This window comes from Salminus brasiliensis, chromosome 18 (assembly GCF_030463535.1).
Source record: "Salminus brasiliensis chromosome 18, fSalBra1.hap2, whole genome shotgun sequence".
Taxonomy (NCBI): Eukaryota; Metazoa; Chordata; class Actinopteri; order Characiformes; family Bryconidae; genus Salminus; species Salminus brasiliensis.
In genome coordinates this window covers 31,975,426-32,000,237 of record NC_132895.1, presented here as the reverse complement: position 1 = coordinate 32,000,237, position 24,812 = coordinate 31,975,426, and the positions used below count along the sequence as shown (strand labels likewise).

Genomic DNA, 24,812 nt, shown 5'->3' with positions numbered 1-24,812 from the left:
CTCTGCTGTTCACCCTGCTGACTCAGGACTGTGTGGTGAAACACAGCTCTGACCACATCATAAAGTTCACCGATGACTCAGCAGTGCTGGGTCTGATCAGCAAAGGCCACGAGTCAGCACATAGAGAGGAGGTGCATGTGAAGGCCACAGGTCTACAGTCATTGAAAGAGGAGGCAGGACTTCCTCTGATCTTTTTACTGTTTCTGTTTGTTGTCTTTAATGTTTGCACTATAACTCTCAGCTGAAGTAAATGAATTAATTTCACAGTGCTTCACTTCTACAGGCTTCCTTCTCCTGCTCCATTCTGAAGGTAATCTTGGTTTAATCTGTTTCTCTGAAGAATCCAGATCTGATCAGGCTTTAAGATGTGTTCTATCAATCTAACCTGACCTGATGTTCTTGAGGGCTTCCAGTGGTTTGGATGTTGAAGCAAACTCACTGTATTTAGATGTATGAGGGCATCTCCTGGTTGTAGATTGTAGACTGGGCTGTTTGGTGTCTGAGCTTCCTGATGTGTTTCTTTTTTATAAGAATGAATCAGATGGGTGATCTGGTCATGCCTAAAAAGCTCTGCTCTCTCTGGTTATCTGTATCTTTTTGTCTAATGTTTTCTTTAACTGAATCCATTCTGCTCCTCTACCAGGGAAATGCTCCCTGTGTCACTGGCTGCAACACAAGCCCAAAGCATGATCCATCCAGCCCCTTGCTTAACAGTTGGAGAGATGTTCTCTTCATTAACTTCTGCAACCTTTCTTTTGCACACATACCTTTGATCACTGCAGATCTCTAGTGTAACTTCACCATTAGTCCACAGGACCTGTTCACAAAGTGCATCAGTCCTGTAAAACAGGACGCAGGATTTCTTCTGATGACTCTTCAGTGACAATCATATTTGAAAAGGTGTTGCTGCACAGTAGAACAGTGCTCCACCACTGAAGATTAGGCTGAATCTTCCTGAAGGTCTCACTCAGTGAAACATGACTTTGATCTCTCTGAAAGATCTCTAGGTCATCCAGACTCACCTCCACCTCCACTGATCCTGTTAACTGCCCGTTCTTAATTACATTAGGAGCTGAGGACACCGCTAGCTGAGAACACCATAGCCTAAACAAGCTGATGAAGTTCTGAGAGCTGGTAAAAGGTATCTACACACTGAACATTACAGCTGAATTACCTTTATTTCCATAAACAGACACAACATGTGCAGCATGATGAAGCAGACATGGAACATTATAAACGATGGACGATTCGGAGAAGGAGGAGTGATCCACAGTTCAGTGCTGAGAGGGTAGTAACCTTCGTCTGGTAACTTCTGTCCTCATGAACTCTTCTTCTGCTGCTTTTTCTTATTTTTATGACAGGATGACCCGTCCCGCTCCCCTGCAGTCTGTACAGAGGTCCGGTTACACTGACCCGCTCCGTCCCGCTCCCCTGCAGTCTGTACAGAGGTCCGGTTACACTGACCCGCTCCGTCCCGTTCCCCTGCAGTCTGTACAGAGGTCCGGTTACACTGACCCGCTCTGCCCCGTTCCCCTGCAGTCTGTACAGAGGTCCGGTTACACTGACCCGCTCCGTCCCGTTCCCCTGCAGTCTGTACAGAGGTCCGGTTACACTGACCCGCTCCTTCCCGTTCCCCTGCAGTCTGTCCAGAGGTCCGGTTACACTGACCCGCTCCGTCCCGTTCCCCTGTAGTCTGTACAGAGTTCTGTTCATCCTGACCCGCTCCGCCCCATTCCCCTGCAGTCTGTACAGAGGTCCGGTTCCCCTGCAGTCTGTACAGAGTTCTGTTCATCCTGACCCGCTCTGCCCCGTTCCCCTGCAGTCTGTACAGAGTTCTGTTCATCCTGACCCGCTCTGCCCCGCTCCCCTGCAGTCTGTACAGAGTTCTGTTCATCCTGACCCGCTCTGCCCCGCTCCACTGCAGTCTGTACAGAGTTCTGTTCATCCTGACCCGCTCCGTCCCGTTCCCCTGCAGTCTGTACAGATTCTGTTCATCCTGACCCGCTCTGTCCCGTTCCCCTGCAGTCTGTACAGAGTTCTGTTCATCCTGACCCGCTCCATCCCGTTCCCCTGCAGTCTGTACAGAGTTCTGTTCATCCTGACCCGCTCCATCCCGTTCCCCTGCAGTCTGTTCAGAGTTCTGTTCATCCTGACCCGCTCCGCCCCGTTCCCCTGCAGTCTGTACAGAGGTCCGGTTCCCCTGCAGTCTGTACAGAGTTCTGTTCATCCTGACCCGCTCTGCCCCGTTCCCCTGCAGTCTGTACAGAGTTCTGTTCATCCTGACCCGCTCTGCCCCGTTCCCCTGCAGTCTGTACAGAGTTCTGTTCATCCTGACCCGCTCCGTCCCATTCCCCTGCAGTCTGTACAGATTCTGTTCATCCTGACCCGCTCTGTCCCGTTCCCCTGCAGTCTGTTCAGAGTTCTGTTCATCCTGACCCGCTCCGTCCCGTTCCCCTGCAGTCTGTACAGAGTTCTGTTCATCCTGACCCGCTCCGTCCCATTCCCCTGCAGTCTGTTCAGAGTTCTGTTCATCCTGACCCGCTCCGCCCCGTTCCCCTGCAGTCTGTACAGAGGTCCGGTTCCCCTGCAGTCTGTACAGAGTTCTGTTCATCCTGACCCGCTCTGCCCCGTTCCCCTGCAGTCTATACAGAGTTCTGTTCATCCTGACCCGCTCTGCCCCGTTCCCCTGCAGTCTGTACAGAGTTCTGTTCATCCTGACCCGCTCCTTTCCGTTCCCCTGCAGTCTGTACAGATTCTGTTCATCCTGACCCGCTCTGTCCCGTTCCCCTGCAGTCTGTTCAGAGTTCTGTTCATCCTGACCCGCTCCGCCCCGTTCCCCTGCAGTCTGTACAGAGGTCCGGTTCCCCTGCAGTCTGTACAGAGTTCTGTTCATCCTGACCCACTCCGTCCCCTTCCCCTGCAGTCTGTACAGAGGTCCGGTTCCCCTGACCCACTCCGTCCCGTTCCCCTGCAGTCTATACAGAGTTCTGTTCATCCTGACCCGCTCCGTCCTGTTCCCCTGCAGTCTGTTCAGAGTTCTGTTCATCCTGCCCCGCTCCGTCCAGCTCCCCTGCAGTCTGCTCAGAGTTCTGTTCATCCTGACCCGCTCCGTCCCGTTCCCCTGCAGTCTGTTCAGAGTTCTGTTCATCCTGACCCGCTCCGCCCGTTCCCCTGCAGTCTGTACAGAGGTCCGGTTCCCCTGACCCGCTCCGTCCCGTTCCCCTGCAGTCTGTTCAGAGTTCTGTTCATCCTGACCCGCTCCGCCCCGTTCCTCTGCAGTCTGTACAGAGGTCCGGTTCCCTTGACACGCTCCTTCCCGTTCCCCTGCAGTCTGTTCAGAGGTCCGGTTACAATGACCCGCTCCGTTCCGTTCCCCTGCAGTTTGTACAGAGGTCCGGTTCCCTTGACGCGCTCCTTCCCGTTCCCCTGCAGTCTGTACAGAGGTCTGGTTACACTGACCCGCTCCGCCCTGTTCCCCTACTTCATCATCCTCTTCTGGTTTCTCCTGATTTGCACTGTGCTGTGTTTTGTCTGTGTTTCCCCAGAACCATGAAGCAATCCGGTTTAGTAGAGATTTATCCAATCTGTGAGGGAAACATCAGAGAAATCATTAGTACTGCTGAATAAAGATTTAAGCCGTTTTATAAAGAATTCATCATGATCAGTGTTACCATCAGGAGGGAGGTGAAGCTGAACAACAAGTGATGTTAGAAGGCTTTAAAGGGGACAGTACCAACACAAGACAGCAGCACTACTCACACACTGCTTTTGTCAATGTGGAGGACTAACTACTGTCTGTCCACTAGAGGCTCAGTGCTGAAATATCCCTGACTAGAACAGATCTCTATATTAAAGCAGCAGTGATTACAATATTAATACTGGTACTAAAAGGGAAGATTCATTAGCAGATTTACCAGGATATTAAGAGCAAATACATTTTCTCCTGTATAATGAAGGATCACCAGTATGTTCACTGTGTGTGTGATAATTCCCCCTCACCTCTTTAACATGTGATGTTAGAAATTCATTTCTCAGAAAGATGCATTTGATTAATATCATTTTCTTAAATAAGTTTTGTTACTCCTGCAACTCATCTACAGACTCTGCTCGTCCACTCACTCAGCTGATTGACCAATGGATTAAAAAGGGACATTCTGATGTGTTCAGACTGAGAACATGAGAAACATCCCAGCTGCACTTTACTGAACCTGACTTTACTGAACAATCAGACTATATTTAATAATATATAATAATAATAATAATAATAATATATCATAATAATAATAATAGGTTAATACTGAACCTGACTTTACTGAACAATCAGACTATATTTAATAATAATAATAATAATAGGTTAATACTTAACCTGACTTTACTGAACCTGACTTTACTGAACAATCAGACTATATTTAATAATATATAATAATAATAATAATAATAATAGGTTAATACTTAACCTGACTTTACTGAACCTGACTTTACTGAACAATCAGACTATATTTAATAATATATAATAATAATAATAATAATAATAATAATATATAATAATAATAATAGGTTAATACTGAACCTGACTTTACTGAACCTGACTTTACTGAACAATCAGACTATATTTAATAATAATAGGTAATAATAATAATAATAATAATAATAATTGGTTAATACTGAACCTGACTTTACTGAACCTGACTTTACTGAACAATCAGACTATATTTAATAATAATATATAATAATAATAATAATAATAATAATAGGTTAATACTGAACCTGACTTTATTGAACAATCAGACTATATTTAATAATAATATATAATAATAATAGGTAATAATAATAATAATAGGTTAATACTGAACCTGACTTTACTGAACCTGACTTTACTGAACAATCAGACTATATTTAATAATAATATATAATAATAATAATAATAATAGGTAATAATAATAGGTAATAATAATAATAATAATAATAATAATAGTTTAATACTGAACCTGACTTTACTGAACCTGACTTTACTGAACAATCAGACTATATTTACTAATAATATATAATAATAATAATAGGTAATAATAATAATAATAATAATAATAGGTTAATACTGAACCTGACTTTACTGAACCTGACTTTACTGAACAATCAGACTATATTTAATAATAATATATAATAATAATAATAATAATAATAATAATAGGTAATAATAATAGGTAATAATAATAATAATAATAATAATAATAATAATAGTTTAATACTGAACCTGACTTTACTGAACCTGACTTTACTGAACAATCAGACTATATTTAATAATAATAGGTAATAATAATAATAATAATAATAATAATTGGTTAATACTGAACCTGACTTTACTGAACCTGACTTTACTGAACAATCAGACTATATTTAATAATAATATATAATAATAATAATAATAATAATAATAATAGGTTAATACTGAACCTGACTTTACTGAACATGACTTTATTGAACAATCAGACTATATTTAATAATAATATATAATAATAATAGGTAATAATAATAATAATAATAATAATAGGTTAATACTGAACCTGACTTTACTGAACCTGACTTTACTGAACAATCAGACTATATTTAATAATAATATATAATAATAATAATAATAATAATAATAATAATAGGTAATAATAATAGGTAATAATAATAATAATAATAGTTTAATACTGAACCTGACTTTACTGAACCTGACTTTACTGAACAATCAGACTATATTTACTAATAATATATAATAATAATAGGTAATAATAATAATAATAATAATAATAATAATAATAATAATAATAGGTTAATACTGAACCTGACTTTACTGAACCTGACTTTACTGAACAATCAGACTATATTTAATAATAATATATAATAATAATAATAATAATAATAATAATAGGTAATAACAATAATAATAATAATAATAATAATAATAGGTAATAATAATAATAATAATAATAATAATAGGTTAATACTGAACCTGACTTTACTGAACCTGACTTTACTGAACAATCAGACTATATTTAATAATATATAATAATAATAGGTAATAATAATAATAATAATAGGTTAATACTGAACCTGACTTTACTGAACCTGACTTTACTGAACCTGACTTTACTGAACAATCAGACTATATTTACTAATAATATATAATAATAATAGGTAATAATAATAATAATAATAGGTTAATACTGAACCTGACTTTACTGAACCTGACTTTACTGAACAATCAGACTATATTTAATAATAATATATAATAATAATAATAGGTAATAATAATAATAGGTTAATACTGAACCTGACTTTACTGAACCTGACTTCACTGAACAATCAGACTGTATTTAATAATAATATATAATAATAATAGGTAATAATAATAATAGGTTAATACTGAACCTGACTTCACTGAACAATCAGACTATATTTAATAATAATATAAAATAATAATAGGTAATAATAATAATAATCATAATCATAATCATAATAATAATAATAGGTTAGTTAAAGTCAGTTAAAAAGTGAATTATTTTGCTGCTTTTAATGATTTAAACACAGAATTAATGTGATCATCTCAGCACATTCACTAACAGCAGTCATGTTATAACTACGTTCTTTATTCACTGTCAGAGTTTTCTTACTGTAAACTGCATCCAGATTTCTTCATCAGCTCTGAGAGCTGTTCCACTGACTTCCCTAGTTTATTCCCACGCAGATCCAGCTCTCTCAGATGTGAGGGGTTTGAGGATAGAGCTGAAGTCAGAGCAGCACAGCCGTCCTCTTCTATACTGCATTTCTTAAGCCTGCAGAGAAACAAATTATTATTTAATAATAAATAAATAAATAGTAATAATATCAGGGAATTAATTTTTAATGTTGATACTGTTTGAAGTGTAATTTACTCAGTATGACATTCTAATTATGTGAGATACTGGACTTGAAAGTAAAACAACAAAGGCTTGAAAGAAAATCAGTTTAAAAGTAGTACATATTTTGGAATGATAAGGAATGGACCTTTCTACATCTGAGACAGTACTTATTCAGCACTTTTCAGGAACCCAAGGACGATTAGAACTGTCAGTGCAAAGAACAGTGATACAGAAAGTGGACAGAGCTAGAAAGAACATGTAGACCTGAAGGAGGAGGAGTTTAGGTTTGAGGAAGATACACCCAAGAGAGAAACAGATGGTTTAAGGTTAGATGGTTTAGAGAGTTAGTCTGCTGGACCACAAGAGGAAGACGGTCACAGAGTCAAAGAGCAGATCTAGAGAACCCTGCATCAATACCACAATGAAGGATGAATAGATAAATAGTGAGTAGCCCGGCTGAAGAAGACCTGAGTGAGGAAGGGTGTGTAGACTAGGTGAAGATCAGACAGGTAAGAAGGAGTGAGGTAATTAATAGCTTTAATAAGTAAACAGAAGAACTTTACAGTACGCAGTATTTTACAGGACGTCTGTGGAGGTGTGTGTGAATAGGTGTAATGTGGTGATGGAAGGAGGTGTGAATGAGGAGACAAGTAGGAAAGTTCTGGACCATCTAATGTTTATGGAGGAAGAGCTAATGCTAGAACACACACACACACACACACACACACACACATTATGAAAAAGTGTACATGATGAAGTTGTACAGCTATTAAATTATAAACCTTTTATTAATATTTAATAGTAAAACATCAAAATACACAGAATAAAAGTCTAAACATACCTCAACAGATTAATAATCAATAATCAAAGTAAAGCTTTATTCAGGATGATTTACTACATGACGTCTATTCAGAATAAACTCTGAGTTACTTACTGTAGTTTCTGTAGTTCACACTTCTGATTCTCCACCAGACGACAGAGCTGCTTCACTCCTGAAGCTCCCAGTTTATTCAGACTCAGGTCCAGCTCTCTGATGTGGGATGGATTTGTATAAAGAGCCAAGGCCAGATCAGCACAGCCTCCCTCTGTTAAACTCTGGACTAGTCTGCAGAGGGTGAGGGAGACAACAGACAGTATTCAGTACAAGACAAGAAACTAATGTAAACATTTACATCATTAATACTGTATTCAGTAAATATAACATATAATCGCTTCATCATCGGGTGGAAAACCCTGCTGATGAACAGTTACTTTGAACAGTCAGTACTGCAAGTTTCAGGCAGTGCTTTCCCCCGAGGCAGTTGCTTTAAAGCCCCCCAACAGTGGAACTGGGTTCTCTGGAACGATGGTGAGGCTCCATTAAGTACTTTTGGATGGGATGAGAGGGAGATAAGGTGGAGTGGTGATCATCCAACATCCTGACCTCACTAACACTCTTTTCGAGGAATGCAGTTAGGGAGTGGGAGTGATGAACAACATGATAAATCAATAATCCATTAAAGTTCCCACAATACCATGCAAACCATGTGGACACTTCATCCATGGCTCATTGTGTACAAGGTATTCTCTGTATGACTGCATGTGCTGAATTGCAGCGTCCAGAACAGGACATGTACGGAGTAGAATTTCAGTGGGACAGTGTAGTGGGATTGTGGGAAATGGAGTTCAAAGAGTTTATGGAGGCCTGAAGAAAAGACAGTCAACTCATTTATAGCAAACATTTATCCTGTGAAAGACATGGAGCTATAAATTTAAAAGCAACATAATAATTAAATAATAATACATGAATTCACCAGTATTCTGTAATTATTATCTAATTTAATCTTTGAAAGTCTATGAATGCAAACGTACTAGTTTGTTTTTTAAATCAACCCCATAAAACCAAACCCTGATTTCTAGACTTAGACTTGCTGCTCTTTTATAAAGGCAATTCTACTCACCTCAGTTTCTCCAGTCTACAGTGAGGATTCTTCAGTAGATCACAGAGCTTCTGCAGTCCTGCCTGATCCAGTTTATTCTCATTCAGATCCAGCTCTCTCAGGTGTGAGGGGTTTACAGTCAGAGCAGAAATCAGATCAGCACAGTCTCTCACTGTAATACTGCTGGATTTATACATCCTGCAGAGACAGAGAAGTAGTAGTAGAAGAAGAGGGCTGTAGTTTCGTTCAGCTGGGGTCAGTCCTTAAAACTCAAACAAAAGCAAGAGAACTACTGTAGGGTAGGTAAAGTCAAGTAATAAACCAGCATTATCAGTTCAAGACCAGTGTGCATGGAGAAAACTAGCTCATGTGTAGATAAACCAGCCTACAGATCATTTAATGAATCCAGCTCCTTACGTGAGTTTCTGCAGTCTGCAGTGTGGATCCTCCAGGAGAGCAGACAGCTGATCCACTCTGATCTTCTTTGGTTCAGTCTGACTCAGATCCAGCTCCGTCTGCAGTAAGGGGTCTTTACCCAGCTTTTGTTTAAAATAAGTGTAGGCTTCTTTTGCAGCATCACTTTTCAGCAGTCTGGAGAGAGAACATCAGTACAGTCTAATGAACTACTCAATAACTCAATAACGCTTAAATAGGTACTCTAGAGACGTTTCTCAACCCAGTTCTGGGGTTTTGATCTGCCCCCAGTTCCCCACACCCTGATTGATAAGACTCCTGGGTCTGGGTCTAGTGTACAATACCAACAACACTACAATGTCATATATGAACCAAATGGAAATGTTTGTTTATATAAATACAACCTCAGATGAACAACAACACACAACATATTCCACCGTCTCTTTACTTATTTAACAACAATGAAAACAACATTCTACACTGAGAGACTATTCACAAGCGTAAAACAGTTGCTAATCTTCCCAGCAGTGGACGTCCCAGCAAATTCACCCCAACACAGTATATAACCCCAAACACCCTTTTGTTGGTGCAGGGGTATGTTGTCGTGCTCTGCTTGTATATGCTGCATATAGCCTCTAGATATCTTGATAGATTGATATTGCCGCACTGGACTCAGAATGTAAGACCCCTACTGTGCAGGGTCCACATTCTCTGCTGTGCGAGTGAAATGAGTAAGGGGAAAGGCTCTTCCCAACAATTCAATTACTACATTAAATGAAAACAATGTTTCTATTAGTTTTTAACTAATAGACAGAACAGGTCTAAATGTAAATAACTCAGGATTAAATTGATTATAAGTTCATAAATTAATCACCTCAGTATTTTCTTTGTATTCACAAATAAACCCGTAAGCTGCTTCACTCCTGTGTCTCCGGGGTCGTTCCCTCTAAGATCCAGCTCAGTCAGGGCTGATGAGGAGCTTTTCAGAGCTGAAGCCAGAGCTGCATATCCTCCCTCTGTTATTCTGCAGAATGAAAGACTAAACCCAGAACAAAAGACCAGAACATTTATTTCTAATTGTGACAACAATTCTCCTTCTTTTGAGAAGTTGTGAGATTTTTGTGTGATGAGAGTAATGCATCTCAGTAGATCTTACCTCAGCTTCTTCAGTTTACAGAGAGGATCCTTCAGTCCACTGCAGAGCTCCTTCACTCCTGAATCCTGCAGGTTGTTGGAGCTCAGGTCCAGTTCTCTCAGAGTGGACGAGGTGAGAACTGTGGCTAAAGCTGAACAGCTTTCTTCTGTTAGATCATCATCGTTGATCCTAAAAGCAAATGATGACATTTCACATTTAAATAGATATAAAAAGATAAAAACATGAAACCCATTCAGCTTCGCTAATATTTACTAAACTGAAAATAATTCAGTAAAATCAATTATTACTTTTGAGAATATGATAATATAAAATGTTTTTATTCTGCTTGTTTCTGTAACTGCTACAACCAACATTTGGTACCATTTATATCAAATGTAATGTGCAGGTACGTTTGAATGAACAGCTGCATTAAGCAGAGTGGCTCAACACAACAGTTGATCACTTCAGGACAGAGAACACTGAGGGACTTACCATCAATCTGCCATTTTAGTTGAACTATAAACTAATGGTGTGAATGATTGTTGATAATGATATTAATCTGCTGAGATAAAAGCAATATCCCCTTGTTTCTGTACATTTATGATGAATATATCTATATATACACAACCTCTGTTCTTAAAAAGCCCAAAGCATCTCTGAAACATTCCTTTTAACTTCATCATGAATGTGAGGAGCTGAGCTGCTGGTATTCATTTTCATCACAAAAACGTGAATAAAACAAAAGGTCATTAAAAACAAGCAGTTTTTGCAGTCTGGTTTCCATATATTGACTAGAGTGAACATTACAGTGAGGAATGTCAACAATGACACAGTACATCCAACTTTCTATATCGAATATTTTCTCTTACGTTTTCCACTACATGCACCTTTTAATGAAAACCTTATTTATTATTGCAGGAACAGATCAGAATACTGACCAGAGTCTCCTCAGTTTACAGTGTGTATCCTGCAGTACAGCACACAGTAGTTTCACTCTGGAATCTCCTGAAGGTCCTGCTGGATTCCTGCTCAGTTTCAGCTCTGTCTGCAGCAGCATATTTATTCTCAGAGTTGAAGAAAGAGAAGTCCAGGCTTCCTCTGCAGCTGCCGTCTTCAACAGCCTGCAAAGATGAGATGAAAGCAATGGACGAGAACACAGATTAACAATGTTATAACTCATTTGCTCTTTATTCTACTCCCAGATGTGATCAGTGTTGCCACACCACTGAGCAAACTAATTTCTTTTAAGAAAATTAAATACATTATTATGTATCCACACTAAAGGTACAGGTGTCCAGCTGCTTTTCATATTTATCCAAGGATGTACCAGTATGCATTTCAGTAGACCAGGCTAGAATAATACAAATATTGAAGTATTAATTTGGGATGTTGGAATTCATTTCTTCATTTAGTGTTCTTCATTATTTGTTGAAATGAGGACATGTTCAGTGCAGTTATCGCTTTTCTTCAGCTGACATTTATGGTTTTGTGTGGGATTTATTTCAATAGAAACATTTAATTAAAGAAAAATGTGTTCTTTTGTCCTTTACGTGGCTTTTAACCTAAATCCCGTAACGTTATTTTTCTGTGCAGGTTGTAGTTGCTGTTGCAGTGTTGTCTCTTTTCAGTCCTGCAGTTTGTATCAGGCAGTGAGTTGCATTAGTTGTGTTGGTGAAGTGTGTTCTTCAGTGTGTGGTCATTTATTTGAGTGTTCTAAAACGGTCTATTAATCCCAGCCACATGGATCTGTCCATTGAGAACCTACAGCTCACCACAGTATAAGACGTAGGTAAGGAATGGTGTTTCTCACCTCAGTGTCTTCATTTTACAGTTTGAATCCTCTACTAAATCAGTGAGCTTCTTCACTCCTGAGTCTCCAGGGTCGTTCCCTCTGAGATCCAGCTCTGTCAGGTGTGATGAGGGGTTTGATTTCAGAGCTGAAGCCAGATGCTTATATCCTTCCTGTGTTACACTGCAGTCTGAGAGACTAGAGAAAAGAGAAATGTTACAGTTAAAACTTCAATTCAAATGTTTAATGTATCCTTCTGAGACTGAGTAACACACTAACTTTAGTTTAGCAAGTCTGCAGTCCAAAATCTTCAGTAGGTTACAAATCTTCTTCACTCCAGGGTTTCCTAGTTTATTCTCACTCAGATCCAGCTCTTTCAGGTGTGAGGGATTAGAGGAAAGAGCTGCTGACAGAGCAGCACAGCCTTCCTCTGTAATACTGCTGTTATTTAATCTGCAGAAAAAAAACAACAGTAATTATTTCTAGATTTATTTTGTTTGTGTAGTTTGTGTATTCAGTTAGCATAATTTAGATAGCTGTTACTGCTAGATTAATCATAATAAAAGCAAAAAATAGTGTATGTATAATAACTTTAAAAATAATAAGTACATTTTATTTCAATTCAATTTAAATGTTACATATTTACATATTCATATTCAAAATGAATGAAACCTCAAAGCCTTCTGTAAAGATTTCATGTCAATCAGTCCTATTGTTAACACATACAGCAAACGTCATATGCTGTGTATGGAACAGTTCTACAGAGAATACCAACACAGATCTGTATATCGGTGAAAAATAGAAAAGTTCATTAAAAGGAAAAACTAACTTGATTTTTTCAGGTCTGCAGTGTGAATCCTTCAGTAGATCAGACAGCTGATTCATTTCTGAGTCTCCTTGTATTCTCCCACTCAGATCCAGCTCTCTTAGCAGTAGTGGGTTTGTTCCTAGAGCTTCAGTCAGATGATCACACAGTTTCTCTGCAGCAGAGCTTTTCAGCAGTCTGCAGATACAGGAATAATATTACATAGTCATTGTCTTTTTACACTGCTGCTTACATTGCTCTTTCATTCTAAGTTAGAAAATCAAATATATTGTTATTAATCAAATATAATGAGTAACGTGAAGCAAACATAGTAGAGTTGTACTATTACATTTCAGATTTGCTCTGAAGTCAAAGATAAATGATATTCTTTAACATTGTAAAAGGACATTTACAAACAGTTGCAGTTATTTCATAAATGAAGGACAAAAACAGTGCAATCAGATATCAGTTATTAAGGAAGTGGATATTTTTAATGCAAATTTAAAAAGACCAAAGTTAAATAATTTACTAACTGTACCAAACTGTACTGAACACAAGCGGTGCTGTAAAATCAGTTCACCTAATTCTTCTCCCTTTAGTCTGTGAATCCTTTTCTAAATCCATGATCAGCTTCACTCCTTTATCTCCAGGGTCATTTCCTCTGAGATCCAGCTCCATCAGGGGTGATGAGGTGTTTAAATTCAGAGCTGAAGCCAGAGCAGCATATCCTTCTTCTGAGATGCAGCAACACCTGAGACTAAATGTACAACAAAATGAGAGAATGGGAGAAGTGAACACTGGTAGTAGAATACTCATACAAACGTTCAGTATTATAGTCTTTGTGAGAGCAAGACGCTTTCTATCCATCAGTGAAATATATATGCATATTTTGGAGCAAACATACTCTCAGATGTTAGTTGACTAATGGTACTTATCTGGTGTTACAGGTAAATACATACCTACATACATACATGCATACATATACCCAACCCGTACATACTCTTCCTCCATTGCATGCAATGCCCCCACCACTAGTGAGTGCGGATCAACAACCACAGACAAGCCATGCATTTTTCCAACTGCCTCCAATGCAACATCACGGGGGAACCAACATGCCTGGAGGGAAGCGCAGTGTACTAGACTTCAACGCACCAACCCGCAGACGCCAGCAACGCCAGTAACACCAGCAACGCAGCAAAGCGATGTGAGGGGAGAGTGCCATCTACCCACTCCGGAGAGAGCAAGGCCAATTGGGCTGCTGATTTAAAGCATTTAAAAAGTGTATGAACGAACCAGGCCTTAGTAGGAGACCACTAGAGTCCCACTAGAGGGACCTAAGAGTGTTCCTCAGGCCCATGTCCTTCCCAGTCCACCAGATACTGGGTGCAGCCCCGGACCCGCCGTGAGTCCAAGAGACGCCGAACAGTGTAAGCAGGCGACCTGGCCACCAGAACTGAGGGCACCCCTGGTTCGGGTTAATTCTCCCAAACTGGAGTGGCCCAAGCAATTGAAGCAGAAAGCCACGACAGTGTAAGTGTGGTTCAACCCATGGAACAGGATCAGGTGCAGGGACTGGTGCAGGTGTGGAGGGAGGGGCAGGTAAGAACTTGACAGAATTGAATCCATTTTGTTTCTGTTCTACTCTCAGCAACACTGGTTTAACCCAGAATACGTGTTATGATGCAGTTAGGAGACAGATCCTGGGCAAGACTTTACTCTTGGTACACTTTCAGTAGCACACATCTTTTAAAATTGTGAACAACTCAAATTAAACCAATTATTTGTGGTGTAACCAACATGTTATGAACTATGAGTCAGTTACATCTCTGTTGCATCTTATTGCTTGTTTGGTCAGAGGTGGGAACAAAGTGCCACCTCTGCTACTGCAGTGACCCTGGTAGTCAAATTTCATCTCCACATATTTGAGGGTCTACTTTAGGCGGAACAACCAGACTGGTTATATTTTTGTGGATAATCAAGACATTTTCAAGGCCAAGTGCTGTCAATCGTCTGACCAGGAGACTTGATTGTGATTCCAAAATTGTGAACCAATAGATTTCTACCAATTTATAGCTGCTTTGTATTACAATGCCAACTCAGTGTGGGATGTTGTGGCATCCTTTTACTGTGCCCGTTTTAGAGGAACTCTAAATTCTGGCTGTTCTGGCTAATTCTGGCTGGATTTTTTTATGGGGCAGTGGTGGCTAGAGCGCCGGGCTAACAGGGTTGTGGGTTCGATTCCCGGGCTCAGCAAACTGCCACTGTTGGGCCCTTGAGCAAGGCCCTTTACCCTCTCTGCTCCCCGGGCGCTGGAGTTGGCTGCCCACCGCTCTGGGTGTGTGTGTACTCACTGCCCCTAGTTCACTAGTGTGTGTGTGTGTGTGTGTGTGTGAGAGTGTGTGTGTTCACTACCACAGATGGGTTAAATGTGGAGGACACATTTCGCTGTACAGTGACAAATACATGCACCTTTACCTTTTTATCACAGTCATAATAGTCATCCCATTCATCAGGGCATGTAAGAAATCTGTGAGATTGCTAATTATGGCAACCATTCTAACAACTCTCTTGTGTCTATTCCAATTTGTTCCAGAAGAAGCGTCATCTCAAATTTGTTTGATTTGTTACCCACATTCAAGCGTCTGTATGACACATGCTCAATTACATGAATTCACCTGATACAGCCCAATCAACCATTGTTTGCTTTGAAAGGAAGAAAAAAGTTTCAGTACAGGATGTTTACTGGATTTGTGGAGATTCCTGGCTGAGAGTTAAGAGTTATGTAGATTCATTCAGATTTTGAGCCCTTGTTCTTGATGGTGAATTTTTGGTTTGAATGAATGGTTTTGTGTTGGCCTTATCGGGCGTCAGTTCTAAGGCCCTTTGATATAATGGGTCTATGGAGTGATATTCTTAATGCCAGTTGTTCTTTTGACCCCCATGCATTTGCAGCTCATCCCTAAGTGCCAACATCCTGGTGTCTGACCAGCTCACCAGGTTATTGTTGGGTTTTGGTTGATAGTTTGGCACATTCTATGAGTATGGGGTGCCTAGGGGTAAAATGATATATACTTTTTGTGTTTTAATTTTTTTTTCCCCAAAACCTTTTATTCTTTGTTGATTTATTACAGACATTGTTTGAATCGTTTTTGGTTTAATGAGTTTACTCATGATTATTCCATGTTCCAATTGAACTGTCTTACAATATAGTCAGTCGACGTATGAAAGTTATATACCCATCCACCTGTACATGTTGACCACTTGTACTATGTTATTCATGTACTCATCTGCCTACAATTTCCACATGTCATCACGATACTATTGCCAATAATAAGGGGGGAGATGTGTTGATCATAACATAAAGCTACAATAGGGGAGAATGATGGAAAGATTTGTGTAAAAACATTTAAATAATGTATGAACAAACCAGGCCTTAGGAGGAGACCGCTAGAGTTGGCCAGCCTGAAATATGAGTAGGATAACAAGTAGTTAAAATCTGGGCCTGGGAGGGCAGTGAGTCACGTGGGATGTTTGCTGTGGGGTGAAGGAGAGGGGAGTGCTCGGCAAAGTCATGATGACGGCATCTTGGTGGGGGCGTGGTGATGTCTTGAGGTTTGCAGATGTCAGCATATTTTTGGAGGAGTTGCTAAAAAGGCAGATTTGAATGTGGGTGGAACTGGTTGAGGAGTGCGACACCTGTGGTGCCTTTCTGATTGGATACAAACAGACCTGAATCAAATAACTTTTGACAACAAGAAGAGATGAGGTCTATATAAACTGCATGCAGCAGGACCAAGATTCGAACCAGCGATTCTCTGGTCATAGTGACAGTGCCGTAGTCCAATGGACTGGACCACAACTATTTCTTTATACATCTTTTCCTACAAAATAGTTTGAGTTGGGATCTGGAGTCTCGCAGTTTCCTGATTTCTCTGCTGTAACAGATGAACTAAACCTGGTAATTAGTAAATAAATAAAATCAGGTGTTTTTGTACAGGACAATGACCAAACTACATGAGCAGAATTTCTTACACCTTGTTTTTGATTTGATCTTGATTGATTTCATCTGTGTTTATTCTGGTTCCACTCCGTTCCTGCCTGGATTTGATATCTACATTTTGACCCCGATAATCTATTCACTGACTCCTGATTTGGACTGTGACATTCTAATGAACACACTCTGAACACTGCCATGAATACACAGTCATAACAATACTTGTTTTCTACATATGAATTCCTAATACAACTGTCTGTGGTATCCAGTTAAAATACTTCCATTTATATACTTCCAGTTAATTAATAATAAATTACTAAAGATACTAATGTGCTGTTCTTCTGTAATACTGCCAGTTCTAGAAGACATTTAGCTGCTGCTTTCACTTCAGGCACTCACCTCAGTTTCTCCAGTCTACAGTGAGGATTCTTCAGTAGATCACAGAGCTTCTGCAGTCCTGCCTGATCCAGTTTATTCTCATTCAGATCCAGCTCTCTCAGGTGTGAGGGGTTTACAGTCAGAGCAGAAATCAGATCAGCACAGTCTCTCTCTGTAATACTGCTGGATTTATACATCCTGCAGAGGGAGATAAAGAGAGGTGGTCAGGAGCAGCTGAATAAAACCCCACTGTTCTGTATTTTAGCTGAAATCCATCCCCTTTTTTCTGTAAACGTTAGCAGTCATTTCAGTGTGTACAGTTAACCCTCAAAGTTTTAAATAGCGGTTTGCTCAGCTGAGTTTAATGACATGTGACATGAAGCTGAAGTGTGTGTGGGGCAGTGCAAGACTGTAATCAGTTTAGACTAATGTCAGATATCGCCCTCATTTGAAAAGGTCATTCACGCTTATCTGTAGTTCTCATCAGTAATCTCATTTGGGAGACACATGTATCTGATTTTAATGTATCTGATTAAATGATGGCTGCTAAATCAGTAATTCAAGGATTCAAGAGAGGGATTTAGATTATTATATGCAGTATGCCTTTGCTATAAGAAATAACAGCATAATATCTAGTATGTTACATTATATAATGAAACATTATTAAGTAGTAGTTATTATATCTAAAACTAATAAAAATGCAGGAAATTAATTTTAAGTGTTCATTATTTATGGTGCTTTAGATTGTAACTGCTAAGTGTTTGAACTGTTCAGTGTATTTACAGTGGGGCCAAAAAGTATTTAGTCAGCCACTGATTGTGCAAGTTTTCCCACTTAGAAAGACCTTTGTTGGCAATGACAGGGGTCAAATGTTTCCTGTAAGTGTTCACCAGGTTTCCTCACACTGTTGCTGGTATTTTGACCCATTTCTCCATGCAGATCTCCTCTAGAGCAGTGATGTTTCAGGGCTGTCACTGGGCAACACAGACTTTCAACTCCCTCCACAGATTTTCTATGGAGTTGAGGTCTGGAGACTGGCTAGGCCACTACAGGACCTTAAAATGCTTTTTACAGAGCCACTCCTTCGTTGCCTGAGTGGTGTGGTTGGGATCATTGTCATGTTGGAAGACCCAGCCACGTTCCATCTTCAGTGCTCTCACTGATGGAAGGAGGTTTTGGCTTAAAATCTCATGATACAGGACCCTGTTCATTCTTCCCTTAACACGGATCAGTCATACTGTCCCCTTCGCAGAAAAACAGCCACGAAGCATGATGCTTCCACCCCCATGCTTCACAGTAGGTTTGGTGTTCTTGGGATACAGCTCAGCATTCTTCTTCCTCCAAACATGACGAGTTGAGTTTTTACCTAAAAGTTCTGTTTTGGTTTCATCTGACCACATGATATTCTCTCAGTCCTCTTCTGAATCATCCATATGCTCTCTGGCAAACTTCAGACGGGCCTGGACCTGTACTGGCTTAAGCAGGGGGACACTGGGGGCCTGGCACTGCAGGATCTGAACCCCTCTCGGCGTAGTGTGTTACTGATGGTAGCCTTTGTTACTTTGGTCTCAGCTCTCTACAGGTCCTTCATCAGGTCCCCCCGTGTGGTTTTGGCATTTCTGTTCACCGATCTCATGATCATTTTAACCCTATGGGATGAGATCATTGCGAGGGGCCCCAGATCAAGGAAGATTATTAATGGTCTTGTAGGTCTTTCATTTTCTTACAATACACCACAGTAGATTTCTTCACACCAAGCTGCTACCTATTGTAGATTCACTCTTCCCAGCCTGGTGCAGGTCTACAGTTTTCTTTCTGGTGTCATTCGACAGCTCTTTTGTCTCGGCCATGGTTAAGTTTGGAGTCTGACTGTTTGAGGCTGTGGACAGGTGTCTTTTATACAGATAACGAGGTCAAACAAGTGCAATTAATACAGGTAATGACTGAGGACAGAAGAGCTTCTTACAGAAGAAGTTACAGGTTGACATACAGAAATCCTGCTTGTTTGTGGGTGACCAAATACTTATTTTCCACCATTATTTACAAATTAATTCTTTAAAAATCTACAGAGTGATTTCCTGGATTTGTTTTTCTCATTGTGTCTCTCATAGTTGAAGTGTACCTATGATGAAAACATACAGACCTCTCCCATCTTTCTAAGTAGGAGAAATCAGTGGCTGATTAAATACTTTTACTTTTACTGACTAAATACCTACTGTATATTTTATACTGGTATGACACTGCATGTGTGTAGTAAAGGTAAATTGTGTGTTAATTAATGAATCACTTCTTAGTTAAAATAAGCTCTAGACAATTCTAGAACAGTGCACATAATGAAGCACCATTTGTTACTTTTTGTTACTAAAGTTATTTGGTATTAATACAGATGTTTTTGCTATTTAGACCTTTATTGGAGATTACTGGAGGACAGTTTGATGGTCAGTATACATGCAGAAATTCAGTTCAAATGTATTTAATTAATGAATCCAGCTCCTTACGTGAGTTTCTGCAGTCTGCAGTGTGGATCCTCCAGTAGAGCAGACAGCTGCTGTACTTGGATCTGTTTGGGATCAGTCTTACTCAGATCCAGCTCCGTCTGCAGTAAGGGGTTTTTCTGCAGAATCTGTTTAAGGCGAGTATAGGCTTGATCTGCCGCATCTTTTTTCAGCAGTCTGTGGAGAGGAGAACAGTCACATTAATAACTGTAAATAACAAATATGTAATGTATAAAATCTAGAATGCTCCAAAGAGTGTCATCATTGTGTAACAATTCTGCATCAGTTACATATTTGTGTCATTTTACCATTCATAATCTACCATTACCAATTTCCTCAATTATCCAGTGTAGTGATGTGACTAGCTGTACCCAAATAATGTTCTCTTAATGCAAAAATGCCCTTAAACACTTCGTAATATTCCAAAAATATTATAAAAATATTCCAAAAAAATGGAGGCTATATTCCTTAAGAAGCAATATTACAGTCAAACCACAGTGTGAAGCTAAAACACATTTTTTCAAATAGCTTTTCAGCTATCAACAGGAAAAACACTGGACACGGTTCTCACAAACCTCCTCCCAGGACAGCGTTCTGGAAAACCTCACCTAAAGTGCTGTGCTAATGTGGGTGGGAGGCTAAAACGTACAGAAAAGGCTCAGATTTGGAAGTGGATAGGCCCTAAGCAGATGACCCACAGAGATGACAGACTAGTGGATTACATTAATTTCACCTGCAGATATAACAGAGGGTGCATAAAATGATTTTGTATCTAAATAAACCATGTTCGGTGTACAAGAGTTATTTTATTAAAGATCAGCAATTAATCATACTGCTGTAGAATTGATCTCCTCATTATAGTCTAATGTTCTGTGTCTGTTATGGAATTCAAATCCTGATTATGCATAAACATTATGAATATATATATTAGTCACATATCCAGAAATGGTCAAATCAAATTCAGAAACCCTTTAATCACCTTTATTAGTAGACCATCTTTATCTGATTACCAGCACTATGATAATGCATATAATAAATGATTCAAACAAACTTCAATCTAGACAAAAATGTAAGCCTGAAGCTTGAAACAGGCATTGAACTGTTATTTGTTTACTTGGATCTTATAGTATTACATAGACTGTTGGCATAAATCCTTTCAGAAAAAGTCAGTCTCTGATCATTAAAGCAGTAAGCCTACTACTCTATTGAGATAACATCAAAATATTTCCTTTTCATCATTCAACTCCTTCCTACTTTATTTCTGGTAGGTTTTTATTGTCACCTTAGTGTTTTCTTTGAACCCTTAGATAAGTAATCAAAGTAAGTGATCAGCTCCACTCCCGCATCTCCAGGATCGTTCCCTCTGAGATCCAGCTCCATCAGGGGTGATGAGCCGTTTGATTTCAGTGCTGAAGCCAGAGCAGCATATCCCTCTCCTGTTACACTGCAGAATGAAAGTCTGAGAGAGAGAGACAGAGAGAGAGACAGAGAGAGAGAGAGAGACAGAGAGAGAGAGAGAGACACAGAGACAGAGAGAGAGAGACACAGAGAGAGAGAGAGAGAGAGAGAGAGAGAGAGAGACAGAGACAGAGACAGAGAGAGAGAGAGAGAGAGAGAGACAGACAGAGAGAGAGAGATTGAGAGAGAGACAGAGAGAGCGAGCGAGCGAGAGAGAGACTTTTTTGACTTTTACACAATCTTTATTACATCAAGCAAAAAAATAAATTATCCCCATTAAAACCCCCCAAACAACCCCCCCCCTTAAAAAAGAAAAAGAAAAAACAAACAAACAAAAAGACCAAAACAAAAACAACTGCACAGCCCTCCAACCTTCACACATAAACAGCTAACTGATCATCGACCACAGCACACACAGCATCACCAACACACCACACAGTCTGGAACTTCAGCACATCGTTCAGCAGTTTATAATATGCAAATTCCGCACTGACGCGAGATCTGACCAGTGCCTTAAACAGCAGCACTGGGTCAGTCACACCTTCACCTCGAAGGCCATTCCGCCTTGTGAGCCAGACGGACAGTTTAGCCTGTCCAAACAGAAAGTTCAGGAGACAAGACCTCTGACGCTGAGGGACAGAGTAGCGTGGACCCAGTATAAATATGTCCAATGTGAAAGGGACCCCAACCTTCACACACAAACCCCTCAGCAAGTCCAGCAGGGGTGCCAGGCGCACGCACCTGGCAAACACATGCTCTACCGTCTCAGGCCTCCTGCAAAACGGACAACCCTCGTCTACAAGAGGGTTCAAGTAAGAAACATGCTTGTTTGTGGCCAGAGCCCCGTGGATTATCCTCCACTGCAGGTCCCCAGTTCTTTTGGGCACAGGCAGTTTATACAAAATTCTCCACCTGAAGTGTGCCATGCTGTGCTCACCCAACAGACCCTGCGACCGGTGCTCTCTTACCTCCCTCAAGGCACGAAAATTCTGCATCTTCACGGCCATTCCATACAGTGCCTTGCTACTGATAGTTGAGAACTCACCCAGGCCTGGAGAGGAAAAGGTCAGGAGGTTACCCCTTCCCTCCTGCCAATCACCAACAGCCGCAGACACTTGTAACCGTGGAAAGGGAGGACGCTTCTCGCTCGGCAGTGGGTCCAATATTCCTCTGGCTGCTGGTGGAAGTGCCTGCTGTAACTGGGTCACAAACCTTTCCAGCAGCCGCAATGACTTTACACCAGTCTGCTGAGACAAGAGCTGTGGTGTCTTCCATCCGCCGTTACCTGGAATCAGCAGGTAGCCCAACTTACTGACCACCGCTGACATGAAGCAGTTCCTGAGACTCTGCGATGGATCTATGCCCATCCTTATCTCAGGATTATGAAAGATGGGTTCCTCCCGCATCCAGGGGCCTACTCCCAGTCCTCCATCCCGAGAAAATCCGAACAGTCTCCAGGCTTTTAAAACTGCAGCATAAAAGTTTGAGAGTCCAGCAAGGTGCAATCCTTCCAAGTTCATGAGGAACAACTGGAGGTCCAGCCCCCTACCCCCAGTTCTCCTCAGCAAAGCACATGCAGGCTCCCTCCATTCCACATCATCATGGTAAAGCAGCCTCTGTGCAGCCTTCAGCCTAAAAGCCACAGCTCTACTTTCAAGGTCTACCAGACCGTGCCCGCCCTCATGAGTAGGTAAATAGAGCACTGCAGCCTTCGTCCAGTGATATCCAGTCCAAAAAAAGTCTACCATCTTTCTCTGGACCTCAGGCAGCAGACCAGGTGGAGCATTTAAAACCATCAGTCGGTGCCATAGCGTGGATGCCACAAGGTTATTGATGATCAACACCCTACCTCGGTATGATACTTGATGGAGCAGCCACTTCCACTTGTCCAGCTTTTGAACAGTCTGCTGTAAAACACCCTCCCAATTCAGCATGACTGCCTCTCCCACACCCAGGTAGACTCCCAGGACCTTCAACCTACGTGTACCCCACACTAGGCCCCCAGGTAGGTTAGGGGGAGTACTGCCCCGTCCACACCACAAGGCTTCACACTTTTTCCAGTTCACTTTACCAGATGATGCCTTCTCGTAACAACTAAGACCTTCCTGCAGTTGTTGGATATCCCTCTCATCCTTTACGATCACAGTGACATCATCAGCATAAGCTGATACAGAAAAGGCCGAAAGGCCACCCCATCCTGAGACTGCGACCCCTTGTACTGTTGTCCTCAATCGTAGCAGGAAAGGTTCAATGGCCAAGGAGTAGAGCTGACCGGACAAGGGGCACCCCTGTCTAATCCCTCGCCCGACTGAGACAGGCCGGCTCAATCCCCCTCCTACCTTAACCAGACAATAAACATTGGAATACAGCAGCTCAACGTAGCTGACGAACTGCTCTCCAAATCCAAAATTGGTCAAAGTCTCAAAAAGGTAGTAGTGGTCCACTCGATCAAACGCCTTTTCCTGATCCAGGGAAATCAGGCCAAAGTTCACATCAGGAAGGTTAGAGAGTTCGATCAAATCCCGTATTAAAAACAAGTTGTCCAGAATGGAGCGTCCGGGTACACTGGCCCGTGTGCACAATGGACGACAGAATGCCTTTAAGGCGGGTTGCCAGAACTTTGGAGAAGATTTTGTAATCACAGCATAGAAGGGCTACTGGACGCCAGTTTTTAATGTCACACAAATCTCCCTTTTTTGGGAGAAGGGACAGAACTGCCCTACGGCAGCTCAGAGGCAGTTCCCCCTGCACAATGCATTCACACAACATTTCATATAAGTCAGAACCAACCAAATCCCAGAATGCTTTATAAAACTCAACAGGCAGTCCATCCACCCCTGGGGATCGGCCATCCGCCATCTGGAGCTCTGCGGTGTGAAGTTCATGTAGTGAGATCGGTTGATCCAGACTACACTTCTGATCCAAAGACAACTTGGGCAGATCTAACAGCATGGAGTCCACGCATGCGGTGTCACACGGATCAGCTGTAAACAATGCAGAATAAAACTCCACCGCCCTCTCCCGCATTTCCCCCACATGGGAAGTTAGTCTCCCATCAGACAGATATAATCCATGCATCTGTGTTTGGGTTGGTTACAGTGTTTCTCTAACCCAAAAAAGAAGGACGTAGGGGCATCCATTTCATTCAGCAGTTTAAAACGAGCTCTCACAAGTGCACCCTTCACTTTCTCTTGCAGAAAGGTTCCCAGGTCCCTGTACAACGCCGCCAGGTCAGCCTGCAATCCAGCATCAGGGTTCTGACCCACTAACTGTTCTTCAACACGCTTAATGTTGGCTTCAAGGTCAGAAAGAACCCTCCTCCTTTCCACAGTGGCTAGGGCTGTATACTGTTGGCAGTACAGTCTGATGTGAGCTTTCCCCACATCCCACCACTGTCTGAGGGAATCATAGTCCCCTTTCCTGAACCTCCACATTTCCCCAAACTGCTGAAAAGCAGAGCAAAAAGCAGCATCCTGCAAGAGCTGCACATTAAACTTCCACACAGTAGACAACTGGATCAAAACCAAATGATGGTCCGAAA

At 41.0% G+C, this 24,812-nt stretch overlaps 1 protein-coding gene across 1 annotated transcript in view; it reads right to left on the bottom strand.

The window, feature by feature from the left end:
* Positions 1-1,159: 1,159 nt before the first annotated feature.
* LOC140538950 (uncharacterized) overlaps positions 1,160-24,812 on the bottom strand; it is a 110,994-nt gene continuing 87,341 nt past the window's right edge. The window contains exons 80-92 of the mRNA XM_072661509.1: positions 17,340-17,501; positions 13,527-13,703; positions 12,971-13,144; positions 12,421-12,594; positions 12,163-12,339; positions 11,291-11,473; positions 10,374-10,541; positions 10,092-10,256; positions 9,221-9,394; positions 8,825-9,001; positions 7,819-7,989; positions 6,657-6,818; positions 1,160-3,584 (exon numbers count right to left, since the gene is read on the bottom strand). Coding sequence (XP_072517610.1) covers positions 1,319-3,584; positions 6,657-6,818; positions 7,819-7,989; positions 8,825-9,001; positions 9,221-9,394; positions 10,092-10,256; positions 10,374-10,541; positions 11,291-11,473; positions 12,163-12,339; positions 12,421-12,594; positions 12,971-13,144; positions 13,527-13,703; positions 17,340-17,501 — 4,330 coding nt within the window. The 3' untranslated portion in view covers positions 1,160-1,318. The remainder of the gene's footprint in view (positions 3,585-6,656; positions 6,819-7,818; positions 7,990-8,824; positions 9,002-9,220; positions 9,395-10,091; positions 10,257-10,373; positions 10,542-11,290; positions 11,474-12,162; positions 12,340-12,420; positions 12,595-12,970; positions 13,145-13,526; positions 13,704-17,339; positions 17,502-24,812) is intronic.